Source organism: Pipra filicauda, unplaced genomic scaffold (genome assembly GCF_003945595.2).
Source record: "Pipra filicauda isolate LSUMZ 115617 unplaced genomic scaffold, ASM394559v2 scaffold210_size2929891_pilon, whole genome shotgun sequence".
Classification (NCBI taxonomy): domain Eukaryota; kingdom Metazoa; phylum Chordata; class Aves; order Passeriformes; family Pipridae; genus Pipra; species Pipra filicauda.
Window position 1 is genome coordinate 2,231,878 of NW_024104322.1, and position 27,621 is coordinate 2,259,498.

A 27,621-nucleotide genomic window follows, 5' to 3' on the forward strand; every position below is an offset into this window, starting at 1 on the left:
AATTGCCTAACTATAGTCAAACTAGAAGGATTTTCCCAAACTATGTGATCATATTGCTGTTAGAATGCATAATTGTTTTCTCCTTGAAGAAGCTAAATTTGGCTTAACAACTGTGTCATGACGTTAACAGAAAACGTCTGGTGTGACAGGGCATAATGTAGATACTGCGCTGAAACGCTCATAACCACAGTTCATTTAATTGATCTTTCGAGAGGGTGAAATATCACACTAGTCATCTGCCTTTGGTTCTCCAAGCCACATCAAACAATTGTATGGAGATGTAAAAAAAAAAGAGAAACGATAGGTTGTTTGATTTCATCAGTTAATGGCCGTAGGTCATTTGATAGCCCTTTGTTTACAACACAGTGATCGGCTGTATCTTGTAAAGGTTCACCAGAGTGACTTACTGCTGTGGTACAGGGCCTAAAATAAAGCTTGCACATGCCAGGCACCACATGATGCATAAAGTATTCTAATAATATATTACAAAGCCTTGTCAACACTAGTGAGAATGAGTATTCCAAGAAGTAGAGCTGGCTGAAAAAAAACATTCTTTTTTCCAAACTGGGCCTTTATGAAAGACAGTGATTTGGGGAGCTGGAGGGAGAGAGAGAGGAGTTTCTTCCTTTGGTCTGGTGGAGAGAAGTCTCTTTCTTGGTTAATCAAAAATGTCAATAGACATTTTAAATATCCATGTTATTTCATGTCTTTTCTATTTCTTACATTTGAGCTTAGCTGTGCCAGCTTTCTCAGCTCAGCCCCTTGAGAACTTGACAAATGTCTTATATCCACACACTGAAGGGCTCCAATTGCTTTGTGTGCTTTGTGACCTGAGCGTCCTGGGCAGTTTTGCTTTTAACTATGTGTACACCATCCTGTTTTAAACTGTATCAGTCAGCTGATTTAATGCCCATGTGGAAGTAGTCATCTCTCTTTTGCTGCTCTACAACATGCCAAATGGTCTCGAGAAATTCATCATAAGAAAACCCTTCTGTGAATTGTTCTAAAAGCAGTGAAATGGGTACCCGCAAAGAACAGTAATCATAGCAGTTTCTAGCACAACTCTTATGACACTAAGCAAAATTATGACCACTTCTTAAACTGAAATACATCAGCTACTCTATGCAGCCTAGAAATGGATTTCTGTTGATTAATAAACTGATGTTTTAGTATATGAAATATAAACACTATTTCCTTTAAATATATTTTGACAGATTAAATCTCTGACAATGAAGCCCTTTACTGCATATCCTTCTGGGTTTATCGTATTCCTGTTTACCTTGCTGCAGAGGAGCCATGGACAATGCAAAGAAGCAGCTAAAAAATCAGAGATGAATTTCAGTGTAAAATATGATCTTCCTAACTTCATCGCAGAAACACCAATTCAGAATGTAGTTTTATACAAGCATCATGTTTATGTTGGAGCAGTCAACAAGATTTATGTACTAAATGAAACTCTCCAGAACATTTCTGTGTACAAGACTGGGCCTGTTTTGGAGAACCCTGACTGTGTGCCATGTGAAGACTGCAGAGATAAAGCCAATTTATCTAACAGCGTATGGAAGGATAATGTCAACATGGCACTGCTCTTAGAAACTTATTATGATGATCAGCTCATCAGCTGTGGTAGCGTGTCCGGAGGCATCTGCCACCGTCACATCATTCACCCTGACAACCCTGCTGACATTGAAAGTGAGGTGCACTGCATGTACTCACCTCGGGTGGATGGAGAAGCAGATAATTGTCCTGACTGTGTTGTAAGCCCTTTAGGAACCAAAGTTTTGGTGACCGAAAAGGACAGGTTTGTCAACTTCTTTGTTGGAAATACTGTGACATCTACATTTCAACCTCCCTATGTGCTGCATTCTATATCAGTTAGAAGGTTAAAAGAAACACAGGATGGTTTTGAATTTCTCACAGATCAGTCTTATATAGATATCCTTCCTCAGTTTCGTGACTCGTATCCCATTAGGTACGTCCATGCCTTTGAAAATGATCACTTTGTGTATTTTCTGACTGTACAGAGAGAAACTCTTGACTCACAAGCTTTTCACACTAGAATTATCCGCTTCTGCACTTTAGACTCAGAGATGCGTTCTTACATGGAAATGCCTCTTGAGTGCATTTTTACTGAAAAGCGAAGAAAGAGGTCCATCCGAAAGGAGGTATTCAACATTTTGCAAGCTGCCTATGTAAGCAAACCTGGTGCAGCTTTAGCCCACGAAATGGGCCTTGGGTTGAACGATGATATTCTCTATGGTGTTTTTGCACAAAGCAAACCAGACTCTTCTGAACCAACCAAGAGATCTGCTGTCTGCGCTGTCTCTGTGCGAACCATCAATGAGTTCTTCAACAAGATTGTTGACAAGCAGAACATGAAATGTCTCCATCACTTTTACGGGAAGGAGAGCAAATACTGCTTGAACAGGGTAAGTGATAATTGATTTGCTATATTTTGGAACTTTTGTTCTCTCTTGGCCTACTCTGTTGCCAGGTATCCGTCCTTTCAGTTTCAGTTACAAAATCTAAGTTCCTGATTATTTCAGGTTACTTAGCATTGCTGATGATTCATCTCTATAAGGATTAGTTCCTGCAAATTGAGTATGAAAATCACTGAGGTCTTTATGGTGCAAAAAAATGTAGTAGTGGGACTGGGGGAAAAATCTTTTTTTTTTAGTTTGTAAGGTTTTTTCCTTGGGAAACTGTGATGCAGATAAATGGAACGTTTAGGTGGTTATTTCTTTTCATATTTCAAAAAGGTGTTCATAAACATTCATATCCATGTGCACTGAGGAGTCCCTGAGAACATCACTCATATTTAAAACTGTGTTAATGCTGAATCACTGCCCTCCTCAGAAAAAAATGAAAGAGATTGTTTGAAACATGCTGCGAAGAGCTAGACTGTAATATGGTTACTCATACTTGGTACAGAAATGGTCCAATTGACATCAGTTTTCTTCATGAAAGAGATGTCTATGAGAAATGTATCTGAATGAGGGTACAGGTGGTCTCGGGTGGAAGGGTTGCCTTTCTGTACACTGAGTTCAAGTGTTTGCTCCTCTCCATACATCTGAAATACTGTGAGCAGAGGAAACATAGAAATTATCCCTTTCCCTTCTGGCCAGTGTTTGTGCTGGTTTCAGCTCTTGTAAAAGGAATGCCTAATCTGGGAATCAGGTACTTTTAACAATTACTTTGGGGCATGAAACATTAGAACTTTAAATCACCTGCTTATGCAGCAGGCCCTTAAATATCCTCTGTGGGGAACTTTCTTTTCTCAAATACAAGAAATTTGGAGCTCAGAGGTGGCACGCTGTCCTCTAACGGAGGGCAGGGCCAGAGTCTCTGTGGTGGGGCTCTGCTCAGCCAAGATGAGGCCTGTGTTAGGACAGAACAATGGCTTCACCTGCATTTGGAGATGGATGGGATCTGTCATGTCCCATTGTTGGGATAGCTCAGAGTGAGGGTGGAACCCACAGGCCTTCTTAATCCCAAGTAACATCAGAGTCCTCCTCAGCACAGCTGCCCAGCACAGGGCAACCAAACACATGCCCTGGTTGGAGATGGGAGTCTCTTTCATCAAAGAGAAGGGCTGCTTCTCACTGCCAGGAGTGAGGCAGGGCCGTCTGGGGAGAAGCACCTGTTACAGAGATGCTGTGGCTTCTCACCAGTAGCAGGAATGTGCTCAGGGGAGGGGTCTGACCCAGACTGAGCATAACCACAACAACCTTGGCATTTGGGAGACATCTGCTTATGGCAAACTCCAGGCATTCAACGCAGATGTAGGCATTGCCAGCGGATGCTGATACAGCAGCTCCAACAGACATAGCATTTAATTACCTTTATTTGGGGGAGAACAGGCAATTTCCAGGAACTAAAAACAAGTTAGCAAGCATTCAGCATGGTAACTTCTTATCTTTCTTCACTGTGTTATTGCTGTCCTAATTTTTCATTTCAGGTATTAATATCCCTTTTTCTTTCATATTTCAGTTCATTTATAACAAGGAGCGTTGTTCTTCTCGGAAAATACTTTTTTCTATATTCACGGGGTATATGATTTGTGAGTGACTGTCTTTAAAGCTCATGGCCTTTAGCTTATCTCATTCTGTACTTGCCTATACATCCATTTCATAAGGTGATCTTTTCATGGAGAAGTATACCATTAAAATATTGACAGAATAATTCGCCACTTTTCACATGCTGGGAAGTACTTTTGTGTTTCAAAAGCTTTTCCAGAGTCTGCTGCTGCTTTGCATATCAAAACTGAATGTATTATACTGCTGACATGTTTATTATAGTTGCCCATTTTCAAGAAATGTCATCAGAGCTCTGATTTCTGCTACGTTAAATTGATAGAGGGAGAAAATGTTTCTGTAATTTCTTGTGGTTCTTTTAAATGGCATAAAGGCAGTCAGAAATTTTTATCCTGATTATTTACTTAACACAGAAATATCAAGACTGTCAAGCTTTACCATGCCATTTCCTTTCATTTATTCCAGAGGACTCATTAAGGATCCAATAAAAAGTATCCTGTGAGGTTTTTTGGGTTTCAACTGGCCGAAAAGATTGGCAAGAATTTGCCAAGCATCCTTTATACTCCTGTTTTTCTCTAGTGTGTAAAGTACACATGCAGGGTTGGAATGTGAAGGAAGGGAAGGAGCAGGCAGAAGGAAAGTACGTAATTTCTTATGCTTTGTCTCAGGAATGTCAAATCTGATCTTCCATGATCTTGCTGAAGATTAAATAATAATTAAAAAAAGTCTCAAACCCCTCAACTCTTCTTAGGCCCTTCTTTGTACATTGAGGAAACGTAGATGAGGGCATAAACCATTTTTCTCCTTTTTGTAAGTCACCTTCAACTTAAAGAAAGCTTTTATTATCTGTGAGTTTGTCACAGTTTATTTTGGCAAAATTCAAAACTTGCTTTTTGTAATGTAACCGAGATGACCTTTCTCTTTGATGTTGAAAGAATAACCACAGACCATTGATGCAAGTGAAAGGCACTGACCACTGTGAGATTAAGTCATAGGACAGTGAAAATAGTCCAGCAGTGAATATGGTATACCACTAACTTCAACATTAAAAAGAAAAATGAGCCTTTAGCACCATTTGCAAGAAAGTGCTCTCTGATAATTTACAGTTAGAGTCTGATTGATGAAGGCCATTTCATGTTATCAAAAAAAGTCCCACAAGACAACTGTACATAATTTTGTTGTACTTTGGGTAGTCCATCTTTTTAAGTGGCTGTCCCTCAGGACTGTTTAATCTGAGGCTTCTAAAGGTAGAATTAGACCAAGATAAACCTAAATAATATGTTCAAAACACTTCCTCGACTCATTTTTCTTATATTTAATGCAAAAAAAAAACCCCAAGAAAACCAAACTCATCTTGATGTGGTTGATAAATTGGATAGGTTTTAGCTTTGTTTTCTAAAGGAATTAAGTTTCTGTTGTTGTGCTACTGTAGGCCTGTCTTTCTTTTAGTTATCCTAACAACCTTAGCAATAAGAAATCCTAAAGATGTGAGTTCAAGTGTGAATCCAGAGACAGATCCAATATATGCTCAGGCTGTGGAAACTGGTGAAGTTTAAGGAGCCCCTTTATAAACATCAGAAGGACTCACGGGGATTAAGGAAGGTATTGCTCACCCATGGGAAAAGTCTCCCATCAGAGCTTAGTTGGACAGCAAAGTCAACCAACCACAAGATAAAAATCTAGGCACAACTGTACTTCACTTACTCTAGTGCTCAGGAAAACTTCATAAAATGAAAATAAAACGTTTCCAGTTGTATTTTAAGTGTAATACATATGAAGCAAAAACCTGGGCTCACTGAAGTCTGTTAGGGAAAGTGAATCTTATGAAGCATCTGACTGATGTCAGATGTACTTCAGCAGAGCTGTGACCAGTTAGTACTGCCTAATAATTTCCTTCAGTGAAGAGCTGTCTGACACTTAAATGACAGCAAGGTGGAAACAGAATTGGCTTTGAATTAAAAGAAAAACTGGAAGTTATAGTAAAGTAGTTTTAGTGCTTGAGTCAGGACAAAGAGATCTGAGAGGTAGCTGCTGTGGGGGGTTTTGAATCACTGTTCAGGAATCTCCTCACCCACAACAAGGAGAAAACGGGGTGTAGTCTTTAGGCAGAATTACTTTGGTCACAGTTAGTCACTATCAGCCCCAGTGTGGTACTCCTCAGAGCAGAAGTGTGTTTAGATGAGGAGACAAGTGCTGCTTACTTCATTTGCAGACACAGTCCAGTAGTGTGCACCTTTGTCATGGATTAAATGTGATTTTTCAAGTGAGGAAGATGGGTTGATTTTAGCCTTGACAATCTCAACTATGTGAAAGGAAAACAGAAGATCACCAAAACAAAAGATAAAGTGACAGTAAAATAAACACATGGTGATGCTTCTTTATTACCATTACACACATGATAGATGAGTAAAACTAGGTTATGCTTATATTGTAATGGAAGAAAATAATTGCTGCCTTCAATCAGGAAACCGCAAAGGCACTTATTGATCTGTCATTCTAAGGTTGTGTCTAGGAATATTTAATAAAATAAACAGAGACAAATAACTCTTTTGAGGCCCTGTAACTGTAATATCCTACACCATTTGGCTTAAAATTTTTGGCAGGTTTAAAAATAGCATCACATCTCTGATTAGAAAGGCTTGATGTGGTTTATTTAGATAATCTCACAGCACGGAGATGTTTTTTTGAGTAGAATGTCACTGAATATTTTCCCTAAAAGTCAGGCACCAGAATCCTTCTGATTGGTTCAGTCATTTATTCATCTGGAAATGCTGTATCAGATGGCATACAGCACTCTGCCTGGGCACAAAATCTGTTGCCATCCATACGCAAACTCTTCTAAGGGGTTGTGACATCTCAGAAGAATAAATGAAGAGGAACTGAACGATGGGCAGTGTGAACTGACACCCTATAAAACATGCTTAAACCCTGATAATAAGGTGATAAGCTGCATCTGCATTCCTGTTGTGCCCTTGCTGTCTGTCTGCCAAAAGTCCTGGCAGTACCCTGAGGGTCTCCACTGTGCCTGTACCAGTGGAGTGCAAGGCAGGGCGTGCTCACCGGCCAGCTCCCCTCCACTCTTGGGTACATGGCCACCTACCCACCTGGCCATGGAAGACCTTACTGGGGCAAGTAGCATCTCATAAGTGAGTGCAGGAAGAGTCTGGACTCCAGTTGCGATACATGTGAGACAGGCATGGGTAGAGGTACAGGTATGAGTGTGTAGGGGGTATGGTGAGAGCATGGGTTTGGGTAAAGTTATCTCAGGCTGGACCAGATTCAGTAAACACTGAACTACAGAGGTAAGGGCTGTTCTGTCCCTAGGACTGGCCACAAGGTTATCATCACATGAGAGTTCTTGAGAAAAAGACAAGGCAAGGAAAAAGGCAGGGAGTTTCTTTGGAAAGTACCCCACCACCCCTGGTGGTAGATACCTTTACTCTTCCAAGTCCTAGGAGCTATTGAGTTTGGAGGCCAATCTGTTAATTCCCAAGTGCTGCAAAAACTACAGTTTTCCTTCTGCTTATGTCCTGTTAGGGATCTGTCTGTTTGCCTCCCAGTGCTGCTGTTTGGTGTTTTATCATCTTCTTGATGAAAGCTGGATTTCTCTGTGAAAAAGTGGTATCCATTAAACTACCATTTTCTGCAAAGGGCACAGCTTAATCAGCCAGAGTTACTAATAATGTTCCATTTCCAGACTTTTTAATCAAATTCTTCCACTGAAGGCAGGGTTCCCTATTGGTTATTAGTGTGGGAAAGTGACTCTGTTGCTTTTCTCTGGAATTTCACAGAAATCACTTCATGCAGAAAGTAATTTTTATTTTGTTAAAATGGATGTCTGGTCATGTGTTTTTTTAGGTCTTAGTTTCTGAAGGCCCTTAAATAACTCTAAAGACTAGAACTGGACAAAGAATAATTTTCTTATCCTATGTCACCTTGCAAATTTGGGAACTTTTGCAGTTGCGCAAGAGAGATGTCCAAAATGTATACTGGTAGGTATGTAACATTAAGGACACTCCCTAGAGATGTATAATATTCGGATTAAGCTGCTTTTCCTGAGTTCAGACCAAATTCTAAGACTCCTTTGCCCCAGATTAAGTTCCCATCTAGTCTGCCGATGGCTATTTTGCAATGAGACAGTGTCAACCCTTTCTGAAAGATCTGCTTGGATTTCTTTATGCACAATTTCACGTTCCAAAGAAAGGGAAGCTGACTGTGCAGTGCACTGCGTGCAGATTTAAGTCTGGATTCATCCCACCTGGCTTTGGTAGGTGGTTGACACATGAAAGTGAGCAAAGAATTTTCCTTGGGTTCTGCTGCCAGACAATGGAGAGACACATAAGTCCTGACAAAGCAGACATTTTCCTTTCAGCTTGCTCAGCACCCACCTTACCTCAGCACTTTCCCTACTTACTCTACTTATTCTGAGTCAGGACCACATCTGGCCATCATTATTGCTCACTAAAGCAACAGTAGGTAATTATTATCCAGGAGAGAGTTGTGTTACTTAAACTTTCTAGATGACATGTGGGTTTCTGATCTCAGACAGCTTTTGCATCAGAGTGGAATTACTCCTTATTTCCAAACACACAAGTAAAGCCAAATTAAATCCCACAGTAAATTAAAAAAAAAATGCTGAGGAAGAAGATCCATGGCATGAATGGTTCAGAAAGCAAGTGTAAGTCATATTAAAATGTTACTTGCACTGTCTACAGGGTATGTGAAAACAAAAAAATACCAGAGGACTGATCTTGTAGGAAGTGATAGTAAGAGCTTCATTTTCTTAAGGCAGATATTACCGTGCTTTTATACAGAGCCTGTGGAAATCAGAGCAAATTGCATGATTTTCACCTAGTTTCTGGACTTCTTTCTGTCCCACACATCTCTTGCACCACTGTTTTGGCTAGACATGCAGTTGTTGTGCAATGCTATGTTGGAATAAGAGCCTCCACACTCAGCGTTATCTTTGGATAACGCTATTTCTATTTCACCACAGCTTACATGTAACCAAGGACCTCTATGAAAAATGCACCTGATAAGTGTACAACAAAACTGCTTTCATTAGCACAACATCTCCGATGCATTACTTTATTTCTTAAAAATATGTAATTAGTCAACACCTCTCCTTTGATAATCTGTATGCTGAGTTAAATGCTAAATTAATATAAGGGAAATCAGCAAAATACAAAGATTACTTAGGTCCATTTTATCTGCTGAATCAATAGGATTTACTTAGTGCTAATGCACTAACCAGATTATGAGAACTAATGCAGTACTGTTCAATGACAAAAGCAAATAACTCTTTGAATGATCTTGACAAAAGAACATGAAATCATCTTAATTTGTATTAACTAATTGCATTTAACATGGATGTTTTTTACCTATTACCTTAAGTGAAGCATCAGTACAGTAACTTCTTCCCCCATCTCATTTTAGCAGTGAAGTAGATCAGAGCAACCACTATTAAGAGTTAGTGGAATGATACTATGTAAAATTTTACATCAGTGGAGTTCTTTAAAAAAATATAGTCTCAGAAAGGGATTTACTTTCTCTGTATTTTATAAAAAAAAAATCTTCAAATTGCTTTCAAATAAATGAGGAATATTGGGAAGAGGAGGAAGGAAGAATAAGAAAACAATTCTTTGTTTAAAACAAAAAGAGGAAACAACTCTTCTAACTTTCAGAGTAAAGCTTCAGTGCCTCAGCACAAGTTCTTAGAAACAGAAAACCCAGTCTCCTGTCCCAGATGTGTTCACAGCACCTACACACCCTCAAGGTGTCGTTCACTGGTCAAGAAGTAATCAGAAGCATGGTGGATCTTCTTCTGTGGGAATTGTTTACCATATGAATTGGTGTCCACTGGCAAAATTGAACCATTCAATATTATTTGTTTTTTCCTTCCCTAGGATCACAAGAATCATAAGTACCATGATGATGATCAAGTCACTATCATCCTCAGGCAACAATCTGGCTTAACTGAATTATTGGGGACAGAATGCCATTCTTGTATTTCTCATGGAGAGAAGCAGTGAGCACATGTACTTCTCACCTGAAGAGAAATACTGCAAACTACTCAGAAAATTCAAGTGTATTACAGAACACCAAAACTGTATTGGCTGAAAATACACAAGAATATTTAGAGAGGAAAATCTGATAAGGTTCTTCTGTGTTCCTCCTTCTTACTCTTCCTGTTCAGAGTCTGCTGGACCTGTAAATTCTTCACCATTATGTGTTTGATTCCAACAGGACCCAATCCTGAAACCTGTAGTTTTATTATTCATCTTAATTCACCAACTTCCACAACAGAAGGGATAAGTAACTTATACACTCTCTCAGGTTTTAATTGCCTTGGGAACCAATTTATGTAGCATCATCTATTCATTCACTCTACAGCAGTTTCTTTGAAAAAGGGGTTTTGCCATTTGCAGGTATCTGGATCCAGCTCATTTAGCAGTAGCTCATTTCCCCCTACTGTTATGTTGTAGAGATGATCTTAAGGGTCTTTTCCAACCTAAAGTATTTCTTGATTCTGTGAAAGGAGAAACAGTGTTACTACTTGTCAGTGCCCACTTCTCTTGAGGGAGACTCCCAGAATTCATAGCAGAAAACAAAAGTTAATACTTATGATTTTGAATCCTGACAGCCAACAAGTTAAAAGCTTTTATATAAACAAACCATCAGAGAATAAGACTTATGCATATTCCTACTTTCACTTGAATTGTTCTTCATAACTGTAGTATTTTATGATTGACACTAGGAAATATCACCTAGTTACTTTCAGACCATTTCTCCAATTTTTGAAATTAAATTTTATTTTTAATGATGTCCTACAAATGGCTCGCAAGACAGTATGAAATGTTCTACAGTGATGAAGTCATTGATTTCCAATTTATTCAAGACATGAATCATAACATCAAGACTTTACATACAATAACACTTTCTAATTGAGCACTGCACTTAACTAAGAGGAGCAGGGTTTGGTCAGCTCTTAGAAGGATGAGCCTGGAGGAGTGTTTCTCCAATTTACAGTCACTGCAAGTAACAGAAAAGCTCACAAAAACATCTTTGGATAAAATTTTGATCCCACCCACCCCCTTAGTGTGGTATTCAGACTAAAAACTAGACTTTGGAATCATTTTTCTGACGCTGACCTAACTGGGTATTTTTCTGAGATTTTCATTAATGTCTGTAAGAATTCCTCTCCATTTTGCACCTTTGGCTCCAAATGTGCAACTCTGTCTGAAATACTTTATGGTCACTGAATATGAAATATAAACCACTAGTTAATTGCAAAACTGTGACAGCTCCTGATAGCTCTGCTCAGCGATGTCTAGAGACTTTTTTGGCATATCTGTCTTCTGTGGACCAAATCAAGGGTAAATTCTGAAACACCTCAACTTCCCCATGAACAAATATGATAGTGTTAGTTATCTCCTACCCTTCTGGACACGGCTGTAAGGCAGGGCTTGCTCACACCTCATTGCATTCCAGTGGCACACCTGCGCCAGCTTCACAAAGCCCTCACCATGAATCACACGCACAATTGGCACCTCTTGTCCTACAAGAGGAGCAATATAGCTGAACCCAAGCACTTACCCATGCTCTAATCGTCCATTTCAATAGCTGTGTGATTTCTCACTAGAACTTGGCATAGTATCCAGGGTGCATCATCTGACATCAGTTATTTTTCCACATTGACAGCCAAATGGATAGTTATGTGTACTGAGAGGGAGGGTGAGAGGGTGGGAGGAAGGAAGAGAATCAGGCTTAAAAGTGTTAATTTAAAGCAGCTTCTTTGCCGATGTTTTCTCTGTTATCAATCTTCCTTTCATTTTCTAAGTAGCCTTTTAATCTCTTCAGTGCTGCTCAAAGATCAAAGCCTTCCTATTTCTTGAACAACTAATTGTACATTATGGTTAATCCATGAAGCACTGAGTTTTGTAAGAACCATATGTGTAACAATCTGCAGGTTCTTGAGCCGATACCAAAATTATGGCATCTCTGAGGAAGGCTGAGCTGACTTTATGGCTGAGCTGACTTTGAAGAAGCTAGGAATGGTGTCAGGGCAAGCAGGAAAATCTAACCACTTTTTTCAAAGACCCTGAACAGGGTTTCAGGAGGCGGTATGATAGGATGTTTGAATTGTGCTGAAATGACTATGTAGGAGGAGGTAGATTAGCACAGGAACCTCTCTCCCGAAATTCATTTGCTTATGGAAAAAAAGGAGTTACAGGAAAAAGCAGAGATCCCAAGTTGGGGAGTGTAAAATCAGAAATCTGCCTTATTTCAAAAAAGCATGAAAACTGTACATCTTTCTGCACTTGAACTATTCATACTCACTGTATGAGTAATCTTTGTACAGATGTTTCAGAAATACTTTTAGCCTGGGTAGGACATAAGTGCAAAAGAATACAGCTTTTAGCTTGTTTGGTGGCCAAAACAAAGAAAATCTAGATTTGCCCACTGATGATTTAACCCAGTCGAATACTGGGTTAAAAACCACTTAAAGTGTTTTCAGTGTTCCTAGTTCAAAGTATTAGTTCAGTTTCTGCTGAATAAAACACACTGTATATTAACAGTTAATAACAAGACTAATATAGCAAACCCTTTAGTATGTGGATAGTGCAACTGTTAAGTCACTGCTGTACCAGGTCTAATTTAGAAGCCCTCTTTCTGTATCATTAAGACATTGCACAGAGATTTCAATTGCTCATGTGTTCTTATGCAGGTTTTCGCCTAAACGATACAGTAAATTGGCAGGGCACCTTTAGAAAAGCTGGCACTAGCCCTGACTGCAATACCCAAGGATTATAGAAAACTTCACCCACCAGGGCTGTTGCTGCTCTCAGTTCAGAAACATCACAATTCAACAGCGAAGGACTGAGCTATTAGGTTGAACATTTTTTGGTAGCATTTTCAATGCCTTGAAACTTGCCTTGGGTTTTATTCCAACAAGGAATTCTTTGTTCATTGCTTGCTTTCTTATAGTACTTTGAGGGAAAGACATCTAAATCTAGAAAACAAGACAAAAAATTTTACTCCGACATGCTCTTTAAGGGGATGATGCAAATCTGTTGAATTTAGTGGACTCTTGACTGTCTTGAAAAGGTTTCATTCAAGCTTTTTAATAGATTTTTTAAAACATGTTTGTGACAAAAACCAAATCAATTAAAAAAAATAGGAAAAATGAAGTTCACTATTGATCTTAACAGAGGGAACCACCATAAGATCCTTTATAATCTTCCTACATGTTTATTCATAAAGTACGTCACAGTGGAAACATGCTAGATGACTTCCAAATTTAAACTGGTTAGAGATCCTTTGGGGGTTCCTGATTATTATCTGTATGATCTCACCAAAACAGATGATGTAGTATCAATAGTAATGAAATTATGAGTTAATAGATTACTACTGGATTGTCAGGAGGTTATATTCTTCTTGAGAGATAACTTAGAGTGTATTGTTCAAGAATTTTTCCAATGCAGATTAAAACTGTGTAATCTCTATTCCCAAAATGAAAGAGAAAATCCTGCAAATGCAGCAGCTATTGTAGTATACTCAAGACATATAGAGATCAGATGAAAAAGTGCATGAACTATAGATGATCGATACAACAGTCTGAGTAATTAAAAAAATCTGGCTTTCCCATAGTTTCATTTAAACATACAATCAGAAACATCTTTTTCCTGACTTATCTCCCTTTCCTTTCTCTTTTTCTCCACTTTAATGTCTTATCTCTGAAAAGGGTGGTGAAAATAGAATAGAAGAATATAGGAAATTGTTGTTTTAATGCAAAAAGTTGCATTGTTTTTAGAGAATCTTTTTCTAGGAAACTTGTTCAGAAGCAAATGTGTCACTGGGCAGACTCTGCAGTACAAAAATTCTGAGACTCTTGGACAAGCAGTATTAAGGAAATCACTAAGAGAAAGGATACCTTGATATATGTGCTCATATCGTTTAGTTAAATAAAGACCCAATGTCTTATTCCAACAGAGATGATAAAAAAAGTTAAAAGAAACATTCCCTTAAACATTAAGAAGTTGTTGCCTTCTTCATGGAACATCATAACTGATGGAGCAATTAAGTTTGAAACATTTAAAATCCTTTTGGTCAAATGCGTTTATGCTAAATGACTTCATTCTGACAAAGATCTGTTACTACTCGTAAAGACAGTACTCATCTGTACTTCATTTTCAAACAGGCTTTTTCAAGAAATGCTTCATACTGCAGAGCACAAGATGATGAATATCGCTTAGAAGTTACGACTCCCCTGCAGAGGGTTGACTTGTTCATGGGCCAGTTCAACAGTGTCCTGCTGACTTCGATATCTGTCTTCACCAAACAGAACCTCACCATTGCTAATCTGGGAACTTCAGAGGGCCGCTTCATACAGGTAAATACTACTACAATAACTTCACAATAAAGGAAACATACTGGAGTTTAGCAGGATGGTGAAAAGTGAGAAGCATTATTACCCCCAGTTTAACAGGGCATTAACAAATTGAAATTACCAAATAAAATACAACTTCTGGAATATAAACAAATAGCCTAATGGAACGCTCAACATTTTAAGTGTTTACCTGGATTTTGTGGTTTGAAGCAATGGTTGTGGAGCAAATTTTACCATGATATCCACTTAGTCCAGCTGGCTCAGTTCACAGAGCAGTTTTGGTTCATATGAGCAAGAGTTCTTTCAAAGAAAACTAAACTGAAAGCTCTGTCTTGGATACATATCAAATATGATCCAACCCCAGCTGGGGTAGAAAGGTTCAAACAGCTTCAGAAATACACTTCATATGGGTCCTTTGCTCTAGAGGATCAGATTAAACCTATTCAATGTAAAATGCCAAGACAGCTTATACTGTAGAAGCAGGAGCCTCAGCATTAGTTGTTTCTATATACTGATCCACTCCTCTGGCACCAAATTCCTTGCTTTTATACCCATAGCCTATGACTCACAGCTGTAGAATTGAGATTAGCTCCTTTTCCACCTACTTTCAAGTTTCTCTGAATGCGTCTTAGATTTTCAGGCTCTTGCTCACTCCCATCTCACTCTGTTCTTTTCCTGTCCTAAAAGACATTTTCCATAAAAAGTGGTAAATCACCCTGCTGAGTAGTCTATCTCTGTCCACTGAGTACTTAAATAATCTAGACAGGTAAATTGTACTACACAACTTCTTTGTAGGTGACTAATGAAATAAATGGAACCCATAGAGCCTAGCCATTTAAAAACTTGGCAGTCAAAATTAAACACCAGAAGACAAAGACAAAATACTTTGAAATCACCAGGGGCTCCCTCTATACACCCATCTTATTTCAAGCACTATCATCCTGCAGTAACCTCCTTGGAGTGTTTGACTTCTCCAACTGCCACAAAGTCCAGCCTGGATGTGCATCTCAACCTGGATCCTTCCTGCACCCAAGGACCTGTGTTCTTTTAATTTGCCATTATTATTTGTCTTCTTGTGAGCTTCCTGAAGTATTGGCAGTCTTTGGCCCTTCTTGCTCTGTAGGCTACAGAGAGTCATCAAAGTTGGTAGTGTTGTCCCCTAACCATCATTATCTGAAACCTGATGTGAAGGCTGTTAGTTGCTATGTCATTCCAGTTTTCCCATTTCCCATAACCTTCCATTAGAAAACACTTGGGCACATGTAACCTTTCAGGAAAACAAGCCTCTTCTTTCTTGTCTTCCTTCCCCTCATTTTCTGTCCTTACCACATGCAGTAAATAGGGTTACATATTGTCCCCAGTTTATGCACCCTGTCTGGATAAAAGGAATCCTGTACCTTTGGTCTTCTGCACAGGCTGGACACAGAGCCTGCAGTATAACGCAAATTCTGTAATGCTTCTACAGGGAAGAAGGTCAAAGTGATTTGCCACAAAGAACAGATGAAAAAGTGGGGAAAATCATACTTCTCTTTTCCCTGAAAACAAAACTTTCAGTGACAAATCTGCCAGTTTTTCCTGCACTTCCCATGATGAGCTTGGTAACTTTAAGCTGCAGTTTGTCTTTTGTGCAGGAAAGGCAAATGCTAAGAGCTACACACTGAGCACAGGACCAAACTATGCTCTGTTCTTAAAAGCAGATACTGATTCACAGAGCAAACATCAGCAATTTGTTTAACCTTTCTGAAGTAATTTCCTTACTACAAAATACAGTTAATAACAACTACTCTCTTACTCGCAGCATTTCTTCTGGGCTGTCACAAAGCTTTTAGGAAGGTTTGGTAGAAAGCGCAAGGGAGCATTATTCTTATTTATAATGTTCTTTAAATTATTCATTCAAGTCCTGCACCACACACTTCATTCAGATGTTTACGCAACTCAAAGAACAATTAAATATTTCCAGAATACATTTCCCATTCCACATTCAGTTACAGATCAAAAGAAAAGGCTATTGTGTAAACTGCATGGCTGTTAGCAGAAGTATTCTCATCATTGAATCAGATTGGCTTGAGCTACAGGGGGAAGTCAGCATTGGGCTCATATTGTAGTAAGTAGGATCGCTTTCTTTGAGTGTTGGGTGCAACCAGCAGAGAATAAGCAGACTGACTACCTTTAATGATGCGACCTCCAAATAAAAATGTTAGTATTTGTTTTGCCTTTAAGTGATTTTGGAAGTGATACCAGATCTGTAGGATACAGCAGACACAGATTTTTCCAGAATTTAATGTTCTCTTACATTTTTTTGTTCATTTTTTTTTCCTAATAGTTATCTAGGAAGTGATTTCAAACACAATCATTACTAAATGCCCAACTAAAGCAGATTTGTGGTGTTTCTATGGAAATATAGCTATTAGCTGCAATGAGATGGAGATCGTTAAAAATTGAGCTATTATATGACCATTACTTAAGTGAAATGGGTTTTAAAAAAATCAGGATTATCTAACAATGACTTAATTTATCAAAAAGATATCCCCAAATGCTTCCACAGATTTTTAGCAAAGAAATGTAATTATATTCTTTTTTGTTTCATTCACAAATCTACTGGAACTTATTGCAAAGAATCCTCAGCTGTTCGCTTATTACGCATCTCACTTTTGCACAGTCATTTGCACTCATATTTTTAGCTCTTTGTACAAGCAAATACTGAATTTTCTTGCGCACTCCCCTTGTAGCTGTTCAGAGCTGACTATATCCTTTCCGACACGGGCATGCTTTCAGAGAAAATTAGTTACAGAATTCTACCTATCAGGGAACCTGTTTTAACACTGGTTGTATTGTGTTAGTATCTTGAGAACATATTTTCATGCCAACTAGTTAAAAGCAAAAGAAAAAAATATTCATATAGGTTTCTAAAATTAGAAAATCAGCTCAGCCCTTCCAGTGCACCCAGTTCATCTCGTATCTTCTTCAAAATTCCAAACCTTACTATATTTAGACAACTTAGTTTCTGACATAAGTTTCTGTACTAGCAGCCATTCATGAGATTAAAAGAAATAGTAGTACAGTACCTCTGTCTCTGACAACTGCACCCTGCAGTGCCCAAATATGGAACAGTTTGGTGAAAATAATGAATGTTTAAATCACATTTTTTCTGTATTAATTTAGGGTTTCCTTTAGTTAAGAAATGTTTTGGGGGGGGAAATATCTTTAAAATGTAGTAATTGTGTCACCTAAATTGAAGTGAAGCTCCAAATCTGTGCTGTTGGAGCCAGGAAGTGCAGCAGCAATCTATTGATCCTCAACCTGAGAGAAATTTTTTGGAAAATGTTTCTCATATTCCCCCATTATACTTGCTTATACTTGATCAGCAGCCAACCACTTGATTCTCTGTCTTTTCTTTCTTTCCTATTTCTTGCCACTTTTCCATCTCCTTTTGCATTTCTTCTGCTCATCACTTTCTGTCTTCCTGCACTCCCCTCACCTCCAACTTTATTTCTGTCTCCATCCATTTTTATCTCTTTACAACATGACTACAGCACAGCATTGCTGAAAAATTCAGCAGATTTAACATGTATGTTTTTCCTCCTGTAGGTGATGGCTACCAGATTCTGGGGGTTTGATGTATTTTGAAATGTATCAGAATTAATAGTTCCTAACTTTGCAAGTGATTCCACCAAAGCTTATAGCATTACCCATTAAAACTCTGTTAATGACCCGAGAACATAGTCCACATTTCACTTATTTAAAAAAAGTCTTCTAAAGAACCAGTAATATTCAGAATGCAAAAGCAGGTATGTTTTATCCAACCAAGGAATGTTTTATCCAACCTGTTGTTATCCTACTTGTGTTTTTAGTTTGATAAAATAGAATTATTCACTTGAATTGCTCTGGAAAGCTCTAATACAGGAAAGTAAATACAGCTTCCTTCACTAAATGTTTACTTTTTTTCAGCCAAATGTAGAACTAGAATAAAATCAATATGGATGGTCCAAATACAGAAGATTCATGAGTTCTTTTAAGGAGGATAATTGGGGCCAGGAGGTGAATTCCAAATCTCTCCTGGAGAGTACTGCAGCCCATTCACATACTGAGCATGTTTTGGCTGCATCAGAAATGTTAAATCTGTATTTGGCCATGAATAGCCTAGAGTTTGTAGTTTACCAAATATTGTGGAGTTTCTGTTACAAAACAGAGCAGTAATAATTTTTCTAAGACAGCTGACATGCATGAGACAGAGAAGAAAAATGGCTTTACTTCCTTCCTAAGCTGGAGCCTGAAAACAAACTTTTTTTCTCCCTTCTTTTTTTTTTTTTTCTGTTGAGAAGTTGCAGCTGTTTTGGCCTTTCTTATTGTGCTTGTTTTCAGACTGTGACTGGGAACACAGACTGAAACTACAGCTGTTGGGTGCGAAGTGAATCAGGTATTTCACAGTGGTTACTTCATTAGAAAACAGCACCCAGTCACACCGCTGTAGCGGAGGAATAAGATTTTCAGCTGGTGTAAGCAGCCTTACTCTGCTCGAGCCAAAGAAGCTGCACTGAGAATACAACTCACAACTGATAAAGACGTTTTCATTACCAGCCAGTATTTTGGGAAATCATAATTTGTAAAAAAAAAAAAAAACCAAACACCTCATGATATATTGAGATAAAATATCTTTTATTTTTGCTCAGTTGTTTTTTTTTTTTTCTTTCCTGCCTCAATCTTGGTATTATTTCAGACAGTGGCTTATGAGAGAAGAAGAAAAGAGCAAAGTTCTTCAGGAAGGGGAAATCTTTGTGATAGCTCTGGGAAGTGTGAGGTATGGGAATGTTTTACAAGATTTATTCTGAAAAGCTCACGGCTGAAAACCCGTAACCATGAACAAGAGATTGATGCTGCTGATGTATGCAGAGGCTGGATTTTGGCCTAACACTATGTTTGGAAGCAGAATACTGCATGTGCTCCCTATGCTTCAAGCTGGCCTCACCAAGGTAACACCCAACTAAATACACTGCTTGTTGGTGACCTTCTTGAGGAAAAGGGGCTAGAGGAGTTTTTACTGTACGATTTACAGCTACAATGGGCAACCACTCTCTATAGATGCAATTTTGGCAGCGGGGCCATCTCATCCTTCTGACTGTATCAGTGAAACTCAGTGTACAGTGAGGCTGCACTGGGCTGCATGTGGAGTGGTGCAGTATGACATTCATCCTGTTGCTTCTGGAGGTGAGGAAAGGGTCTTCCCGTGGGCATACAAACTCCCTGAGATGCTGTCAGCCACATGCTGGCTGCAGTCCTGTCCAATCTGGCTGGACATGAGCCAGTTCTAGTTGAGAAGCCAAGCATTAGCAAAACATGGTAATGCACTGTCATGTCTGAACAGATTCTGAAGAGAAAATGGCTTCGGGCACAAAAACCAAAGCATGATGGCACAGATAGGCATCCTTGGACTACAGCATGTCAGACAACAGGCCACTCATCATCCTCAGGAGCTCTCTGAACTTGTTAGACGTGAAATAATACAGATTAATAGTAAGCCTTATTCTGGAGACCTGTTATATGCCAGTATTTTTAACCAGATTTTTTGCGAAGAAAGGGTGTATGGTGTTATAATAAATGTTCAAAGAGCAGAGTTCTGGCAGAGGCTAGGATGAATAAGGGAGAGGTATGAGGCAAGTAAAAGCACACAGTGATACCTTTTCCAGCACCCTCCAGCTTCTGGCACTCAGTGGCCCAGAAATTCCCAGAGCTGGAAAATGCACCCGTATTTGACACTTAATAGTCATTTATGGACTTCTTTCTCCTTAGTATTGCTTTTTGGGTTTTGAATTTATTTTTGTTTTGTCCTCCATAGTATGCTGTGACACTGAATTCAGTAATTTCATTCCACTTTGAATGATGAAGAGCTTCTTTGGGGTTTCCTTAACCTTTTGGTGTCCCTGATTCTGTCCGATGAGGAATAGGGATGGGGCTCTTACAGATCAGTAGTTAGGGAAATTTTCACACACTGAGCACGAATCTGTTGGCTTTCACATCCAAGTGGATAGAACACTTGATAGCCACACTCATTTCCCAGGAATACTTATGATTAAAAATAAACACCACCACCACCACCAAGCTTTAACACACATCTCATTTCCCCAAAAAAAGGGAAATTGGTATATGTCGTATCTGCTTTCATAGATTACATGCCAGGGAACATAATGCATGCTACAGAAATTAATATAGACAAAAATAATCACATCTGCTTTTTATTTGTAACTGCATTCAGGGATTGGAAAAATTTGTCCCAGAATTCAACAAGAAGAGAGCCAAGCCTTCAGCATTGCTCTCTTCTTGCAAACAGCAAAACAGCAAGACATCACCACTCCAGGAATCAAGGCTGAAAGCCATGGTGCCTGTCAGCAAAATGAGTTGACACAGAGCAAAGAAAATACAGAACTTTGCATCTTTCAGTGTGTTCAGTCAAATCCAGTGTATACTGTAGTGTGCTAGAAGACTATGCACCTTTGAATTTGTCAAACTCCTTTTGATCTGGTTCCTGTCCCTCTAGGTAAACGTAGCTGTAACAAAACAGTGCAAATGGCAAACCATATTTGAAACAAGTGTGAGGAGGTCAAGGGATAGATAAGCATGGACTTTAAACCCTACAGAGCTAGGGTGAAGAAAGAGTGATGGGATGCCTATGGAGTCATTGCAAAAGTTGTCCTCAGTGTCCTGCCTCAGTGGCCCAGCAATTCATCTGGCTTTTCGATACTAGCAGTCTGACCTATTTAAGGCTAAGCAGAAACTGTGTGCATGGGCATCTGTAGGAATGTGAATAGCTGCAATTCTTCCGTCTTTATAATTTTTAAGCTAACAGAAAATTGTGGCAAACTCTTGATAAGTAACATTTTCATATCTATAGCTCAACTTTTAACATTTATGATAGCAATTCTTTCTGTGGTAAAAAAATATATCTTGATTCTCCCAGGCAAAAAAGTATCAAATATTGAATAATGCAAAATCCATATAGTCAAATTAAAATTAACACCTGGTGCCAAATAATGTATTGAGAGCACATATGTTTTAATATTCAGTTCAAGTAGAAAAGCTTATAGTCTTCAGAGGAGATCCATTATATTCTCCATGGATTAGAATGATATACAGCATTTAGAGAGCTACATATGTGCCCTTTGCAAGGTTATGCTGCATATCCCAGGGCATTTGAGGCGTTGCACAATAAAGTTAACCCTGAGCCTATCTCTGCTGGATAATGGCATACACCTGCCAGACATCTAGGGAAAAAATAACAATATGATACTTAGATGGTATTCCTTTAAGAAGGCTTCTCATTTTTGCAGAAGATATTTCAACATTTAGACAGTAACATTTGTAATTCAATACTGCTGACTAGCAGAACTGAGCATCAGAACAATTTGTAAAAGAAGCTGTTGTATCCTGTTTTTCAACTCAAATGATTACAGTCATATTATGCACATATTATGCCATATTATGCACAGACGAACCTAAGTGATCACTGACTTCCAATATAAAGAATATGTTAATTAATATAGTAATTAATTAACTGTTGGCTGTTATCTTCATGGAAATAGTTTGAGCTATGGTGAAAGATAACGTAATTGTTTGGGGTTTTTTCTCTAAATAGAGGGACATAAATTTTGTTTTTGCTTTGAGTAGGATGTCTGACATTGTAGTTACTGATATTCAGTGTGATTCTCAGAAGAGTTATTTTTAAGGACATCAGAAGAGCCACATGTATATAAACAAAGGGTCCATCTAGTTCAGTGCTCTGTCTCCAGTAGTATTGACAAGTGGATGCCTAGGGAGCCAGGCAACATAGCTAATGCCTTCTGCTTCAAATCTCCAACTGTTCTCCTTTCTCTCAATTTCCTGAGCTATTGAGTTTTGTCTGTTTAGCATTTTCCGTGTACCTGTGAAGTTTCCCTTTAAATGTGTATTTCTCTTGCATTCACATCCTTTGGCAAGGAGTCCCATAGGTCATGACGTATTGGTAGGATGTCATACTCTTTTGTTTGCCTTGAACTGAAGTCTCGATTTTGTCTTTTGATGGTATTTAGTACTTTTATTAGAGTAAAATCATAGAATAAGAGAATTGTTTAGGATTGAAAAGACCTCTAGTATCATTGAGTCCAACCATTAACCTTACACTGCCAAGTCCACAACTAAAAAATGTCTGTAAGTGCTGCTTCTAGATATCTTTTAAGTACTCCCAGAGATGATGACTCCCCCACTTCCTGGGCAGCCTATTCCGATACTTGACAACCCTTTTGGTGAAAAGATTTTTCCTAATACATAATCTAAGCTTCCCCTGGTGTAACTTGAGGCCATTTCTTCTTGTCCTATGCCTTAGGAGAAGATACCAACCCCAACCTGGCTGCAACCTCCTTTCAGGTAGTCGTAGAAAACGAATATATGATCAGTCTCTACTCACTCATGATTCTGTATTCCTTTTTCACAGATTCCACATCTGCCATACTCAGTCATTGTTCATTACAGCCTTTTGATCATCTTTGTTTCCTTTCTCTGAACCTTTTCCCTTTTTAATATGTTCTTTTTGGCAGGAGGCAACCAGAACTGCACAGAGATTTCAAGTTTCGGGCAAGCCATGAACTTCTGTGACAGCAGGATGTTTTCTGATTTGTTCTCTAATCCTTTTCTAATAATTCCTAAGTTTTTATCAGTTTGGGATTTTTTTCGCTGCTGCAAAACAGTTAAAATAACTATCTATCATGTACTGCTTTAAGTTAATTTTCTTTGTTGTATTGTACCTACCATTTTATTGTCTTGACACGCTGTCTTGTAAAGTCCTTCTGCCATCCTTAATAGTCTGTCTTCATCCTTATCAACTTGAATACCTTCAGATCATCAGAAAACTTGGACTGTTCAATCACTTGTCTAACTCATAAATGAGTGTATTGAACAGTATGGATCCCAGCACAGACACCTTGTAGAACACTTCTGGTGACTTCTCACTATTGCAAGCACTGACTGTTTACTGCTAATGTCTGTTTATTCTCCTTTAGTTAATTACTTATCTGTGTAAGACCTTCCCTTTCTCCTAACTGCTGGAGTGCAGGCACATAGATATGCTTTTTTTTCTCTTATGCTCTGAAGAAATGCTTGGTTTATAAATTATAAAAATTTAAAAAAAACCCACAATACAATACCACCACTGCCCCCCCCCCCCGAAAAAAAAAAAAGACACCCCAAAAAACCCCAGGACTTCACAGTTTTTGCAAAGAGAGAAGTCCTTCTGTAGTACTGAACCATTTGCCATTCCATGGCAGAAGTAGCCCTGTATGGTGGTGCGTCCATGGCACATTAAAGTTACACTGCACACATACCAGCCCAGTCCCAAGCCATAACAATCAGAGGTTTATGAGAGTGACACTGGAGTCCTAAGTAGCCTCTTGTTTCTACTGTAAAAGCTGTCTTCAAATTGCCTTTTTTTTTCAGGATTATGTTGGATAAGAGTAAGATAGAATTTCAAGGATTGGGCTGATGTGTACAAAACCCCCACATTTATATACATAAAAAAGAGCATTTTTGCATCTACTCTCTGTTAAGGCAGTACTGTAGGCTGGAAGATTAGTTATAAGCAAAATCCAAACTTTTATTCTGTGGTCCCAAATGAGATAGGAAATGTAATTTGAGCTCCCTGTATGTCATGAGGTCAAAGTCTACTGGCTTGGGATTTGAGCAGGTGATTTGAGTGTCAGCCTCAGTAAAATAAGAGTCGGTCAGTACCAAGTAATTTTTCTAAGATTCTACAGATGGAATCCAAATTTTCATGTATTGCTGTGAGGCTGGAATGCAGATGTGTTTAAAGGGTTAACACTGTGGCTCAATCAGAAAGAATGCTTGGCAATAAGAGGAAGCCTGGATTAATGATGGAAAAGAATTCTTAGCATTTTATAGCAGTGGGTATTTGAGATGAGACATGGCTAATGATCAACTAAAAAGGTATTTGCAGCTGTGGTGCTACCTCTCCCCATAATGCCAACATTAATCAAGCTTTTTCATGCAGCTTTTCAGTCAATTCTATTTTTCATTGTCCTGAATAGAAAACAGAGCTCATACCCTGTTACACTGAGTCAGAGACCATACTTCTGTGTCACCAAAAATGATCATACCTTATTGATTTCTAAAAGCTGCACTTTCTGTGCTGTGAAACGAATCTATAGGAAAGTCTGTAACAAAGCCAGTTTAAAGGAAAAAAAGCCTCTTGTAACCCCAAACTATAAATACCTCTGGGATGTGGAGCACTTATTGCCATGAATTAACTGCTCATATATTTTATTTGAGTCTTGAATTACCAAAAAAATCAGCTATAATTACAGCATCTCTAAGTCTAGTTTTGGAGTCAGCCATCTTGGTGAAAGACCTTGGCAGTGCGAAAAGCCAGTGAAATCGTGTAAGTCAATGTCCTGGCTGTTCTGATCCTGCCTTTGGAGTCAGAAGAAAAGATTCATTATAGTGAAAAATTAAACATTTGACATACAAGTTATTTCCAAAATGGCTTCAATCTTTTTAAATAATGAACCCCATTGAATCCTAACTTCTCAGCAAATGTTCATTATCTAAATTCCTTAAGTAAACTACACGTGATGAGCTTTTGAAACATGAACATGATCTTCCCTCATGTAAACAATCCTCTGCCTTTGTTGCCTGATGCTATCACATTTGGGTGCACATCCTTCTGGATTGCAGGCCCAAGCTTATAAAATCTCACTATCAAATATCTACACTGATCTGCAGATGCTTTATGCCTCTGCTTAACAGCCATGACTCATCCCGTTAAAGTCAACAAAGTTACAGTAGTAAAGTTAGGCGTGTGTTTGCAGAAATAGATCCGGATTCTCAGAAGTATTTAGGTAATTCAAGATGCAGAGAGATGACCAGTGGGGAAATTTCATACTGGCGTGACTAATCTCCCTAAGATCTCCTAGAATCTAGAGAGAGGGAGAGAGAGGAAAGGCTTTTGCAAAGGGTCTTCAGAACAACTAAGTTAGGCTCCTGTTTTGGAGCATCTCCTAAATGACCCTTCAGCATTCCCTGTCATTTAAGAAGTGCTTTGAATGCTCTGTCCTGGACACCTGGCAGGAGCCAAGGTGCCCAGTCACATCTTGCAAGGAGCTTGTCTGAGCAATAGCCATGTCGCCAGCTCTGGGAATCAAGCTCTGTGTACTTGTGGCTCTGCCCACAGCGACAATCTGCGCCTGCCATTGCTTTGCATTCTAATGGCCCCACATGCAGCAAGACGGTTGACACAGGTTAAAGTTTGCTTTTCAAGCTGAAGAACCAAAATGAGAATAAATGGAAATATATCGGACTTCTGAAGACCTGGAGTTTTAAGATTCTTTTAAATAGATGTTGTAGATAAAATTCTTCATTCTTAAATGTACAGGACTGATTAAATTACCCATCTTCATTTTTTATGGTGACTGAAATTAAAGGACTAGGAAACATGCAATGACTCCTTCACATTTTAATAAATGTAGTGTATTTGGAGGATCCTCCAACAGCCATGATTTTGCTGTATTAAATAAAGTAGATTTTATAGCGCTTTAATCAGATCATGATGGAACATTATGCAAAATATTATGCAATGTAATGCAAAGTAATTAATGCAAGCAGAGAACGTGAGACTGCTGAGCAGCATGCATTTGTGTCACACACTGCCTGCTGATTTTCAAAATTTCTCTCTTTCTTAGATAGTGGTTTCCCGTTCAGAACCCACAGCTCCACATGTCAGCTTTCAGCTAGACTCCCACCCTGTCTCTCCCCAAGTTGTTGTCAAGAATTCATTAGCAGATGATGGCTATACCCTGGTAGTGACTGGGGAAAAGGTGAGTGGTTCATACTCTAATCCTTCTGTGCACTGCATAAACCTGCCTTCACAGCAGCAACATTCAGTAAGAGCAGCTGTTCACACCACTGCCTTATGTGCTGCATCCTCACAGCCTTGCTATTCCCTTGGGAACACTGTGGGGAGGGGGGCAAGTTTCCTCCAAGATATTTTTTCCCCTCTACTGAACAAACCAACAGGCTAATATTGAGAAATGTTTAAATAACGTAAGAGCTGTGATATAAACCAACAAAAGCCAGGAAATGCAAATTTAAGGCTGAAACCCTGTCCCTAATTCAAGTGCTTGCAAAGACAAAACATACAATGGCTTAAGAAAAGAATGGCAGTCACAGTTTCCTGGCTTTTGTTGATTTGTGTCATAGCTTTTTAAGGAGGGTTTTGTGTGCAAAAGTTACATAGGTGTGCTTAAAACTAGGAGTCAGTGTTCACAGTAATGTTTGAAAATTATTTTAGCATATGGTCTACAAAGAGTTAATAAAAGATGAAGAGCTATCATAAATATGCTATTGTCATAAGTAGATGTGCATTGAATAGGTTTAAGACATCAGCAGATAATATTACAGATAATCCTAAACCATAATCGTAAGCGATAATTTGACTCCTTGAGTTCTATAAAAATTTACAGAAATAGATCAGCCATTAGTAAAGATAGTTATTAATCATTTACTAGAAATATGTGAGATATTTATAAGAGCAATCTTCAGAAAATGTCCAAAATAAGTTTAAGGAACGTACGGAAATATAAAGAAGTATGAGGTACTTATACAGTAATGTAATTATATACTAATTTCAATATTTTGTCCAAAAATAATTCTTAGGTATTTGAAGTGACTATTATCATAATTATCCTGCTATTTTGGGTAATATACATTTTAACTTATATTTTAGGTACAGTGTAAGTTTTTTGATGCTAGGTGTTAAAAAACAAGTACATGGGCAGTCACATGCCATAAGTATGCCACAGGCATTAAAACAGCCTCGTCAAAGTTGAAATAGCCATCCTGCCTATTTTTACGAATGTATGAACTAAGGCATACTGAGATACACTGCTTTTTCCAAGAACTAGTGCAGAACTGGGAGGAGCACACTGCTGTTTTCTTTCTCCATCAGCAAAAAATTCTATCTTGCTGTAAACACCAGATGCTGGTAGTAACTGTATATAACATTAAGATGCCTTTAGGGTTTCTCCCAAGCGAATTTAAAATCATGTCAGTTAAATTACTTATAAGATCCTATAATTACTGAGCTAAAGAGAAGTCGAACTGAGGCTTGCACATCTGAAATCTGAGTAGCACCACTGCGCTATGCATAAATAGAGACTCTCC

General features: G+C 38.5%; 1 protein-coding gene across 3 annotated transcripts in view; it reads left to right on the top strand.

Moving 5' to 3' along the window:
- Positions 1 to 27,621, top strand: part of MET (MET proto-oncogene, receptor tyrosine kinase) — a 92,401-nt gene that overhangs the window by 18,786 nt on the left and 45,994 nt on the right. For all 3 annotated transcript variants that reach the window (XM_027731067.2, XM_027731065.2, XM_027731063.2), the window contains exons 2-4: positions 1,215 to 2,429; positions 14,236 to 14,427; positions 26,142 to 26,276. In XM_027731067.2, the coding sequence (XP_027586868.2) occupies positions 1,230 to 2,429; positions 14,236 to 14,427; positions 26,142 to 26,276 (1,527 nt within the window). In that variant the 5' untranslated portion in view covers positions 1,215 to 1,229. The remainder of the gene's footprint in view (positions 1 to 1,214; positions 2,430 to 14,235; positions 14,428 to 26,141; positions 26,277 to 27,621) is intronic.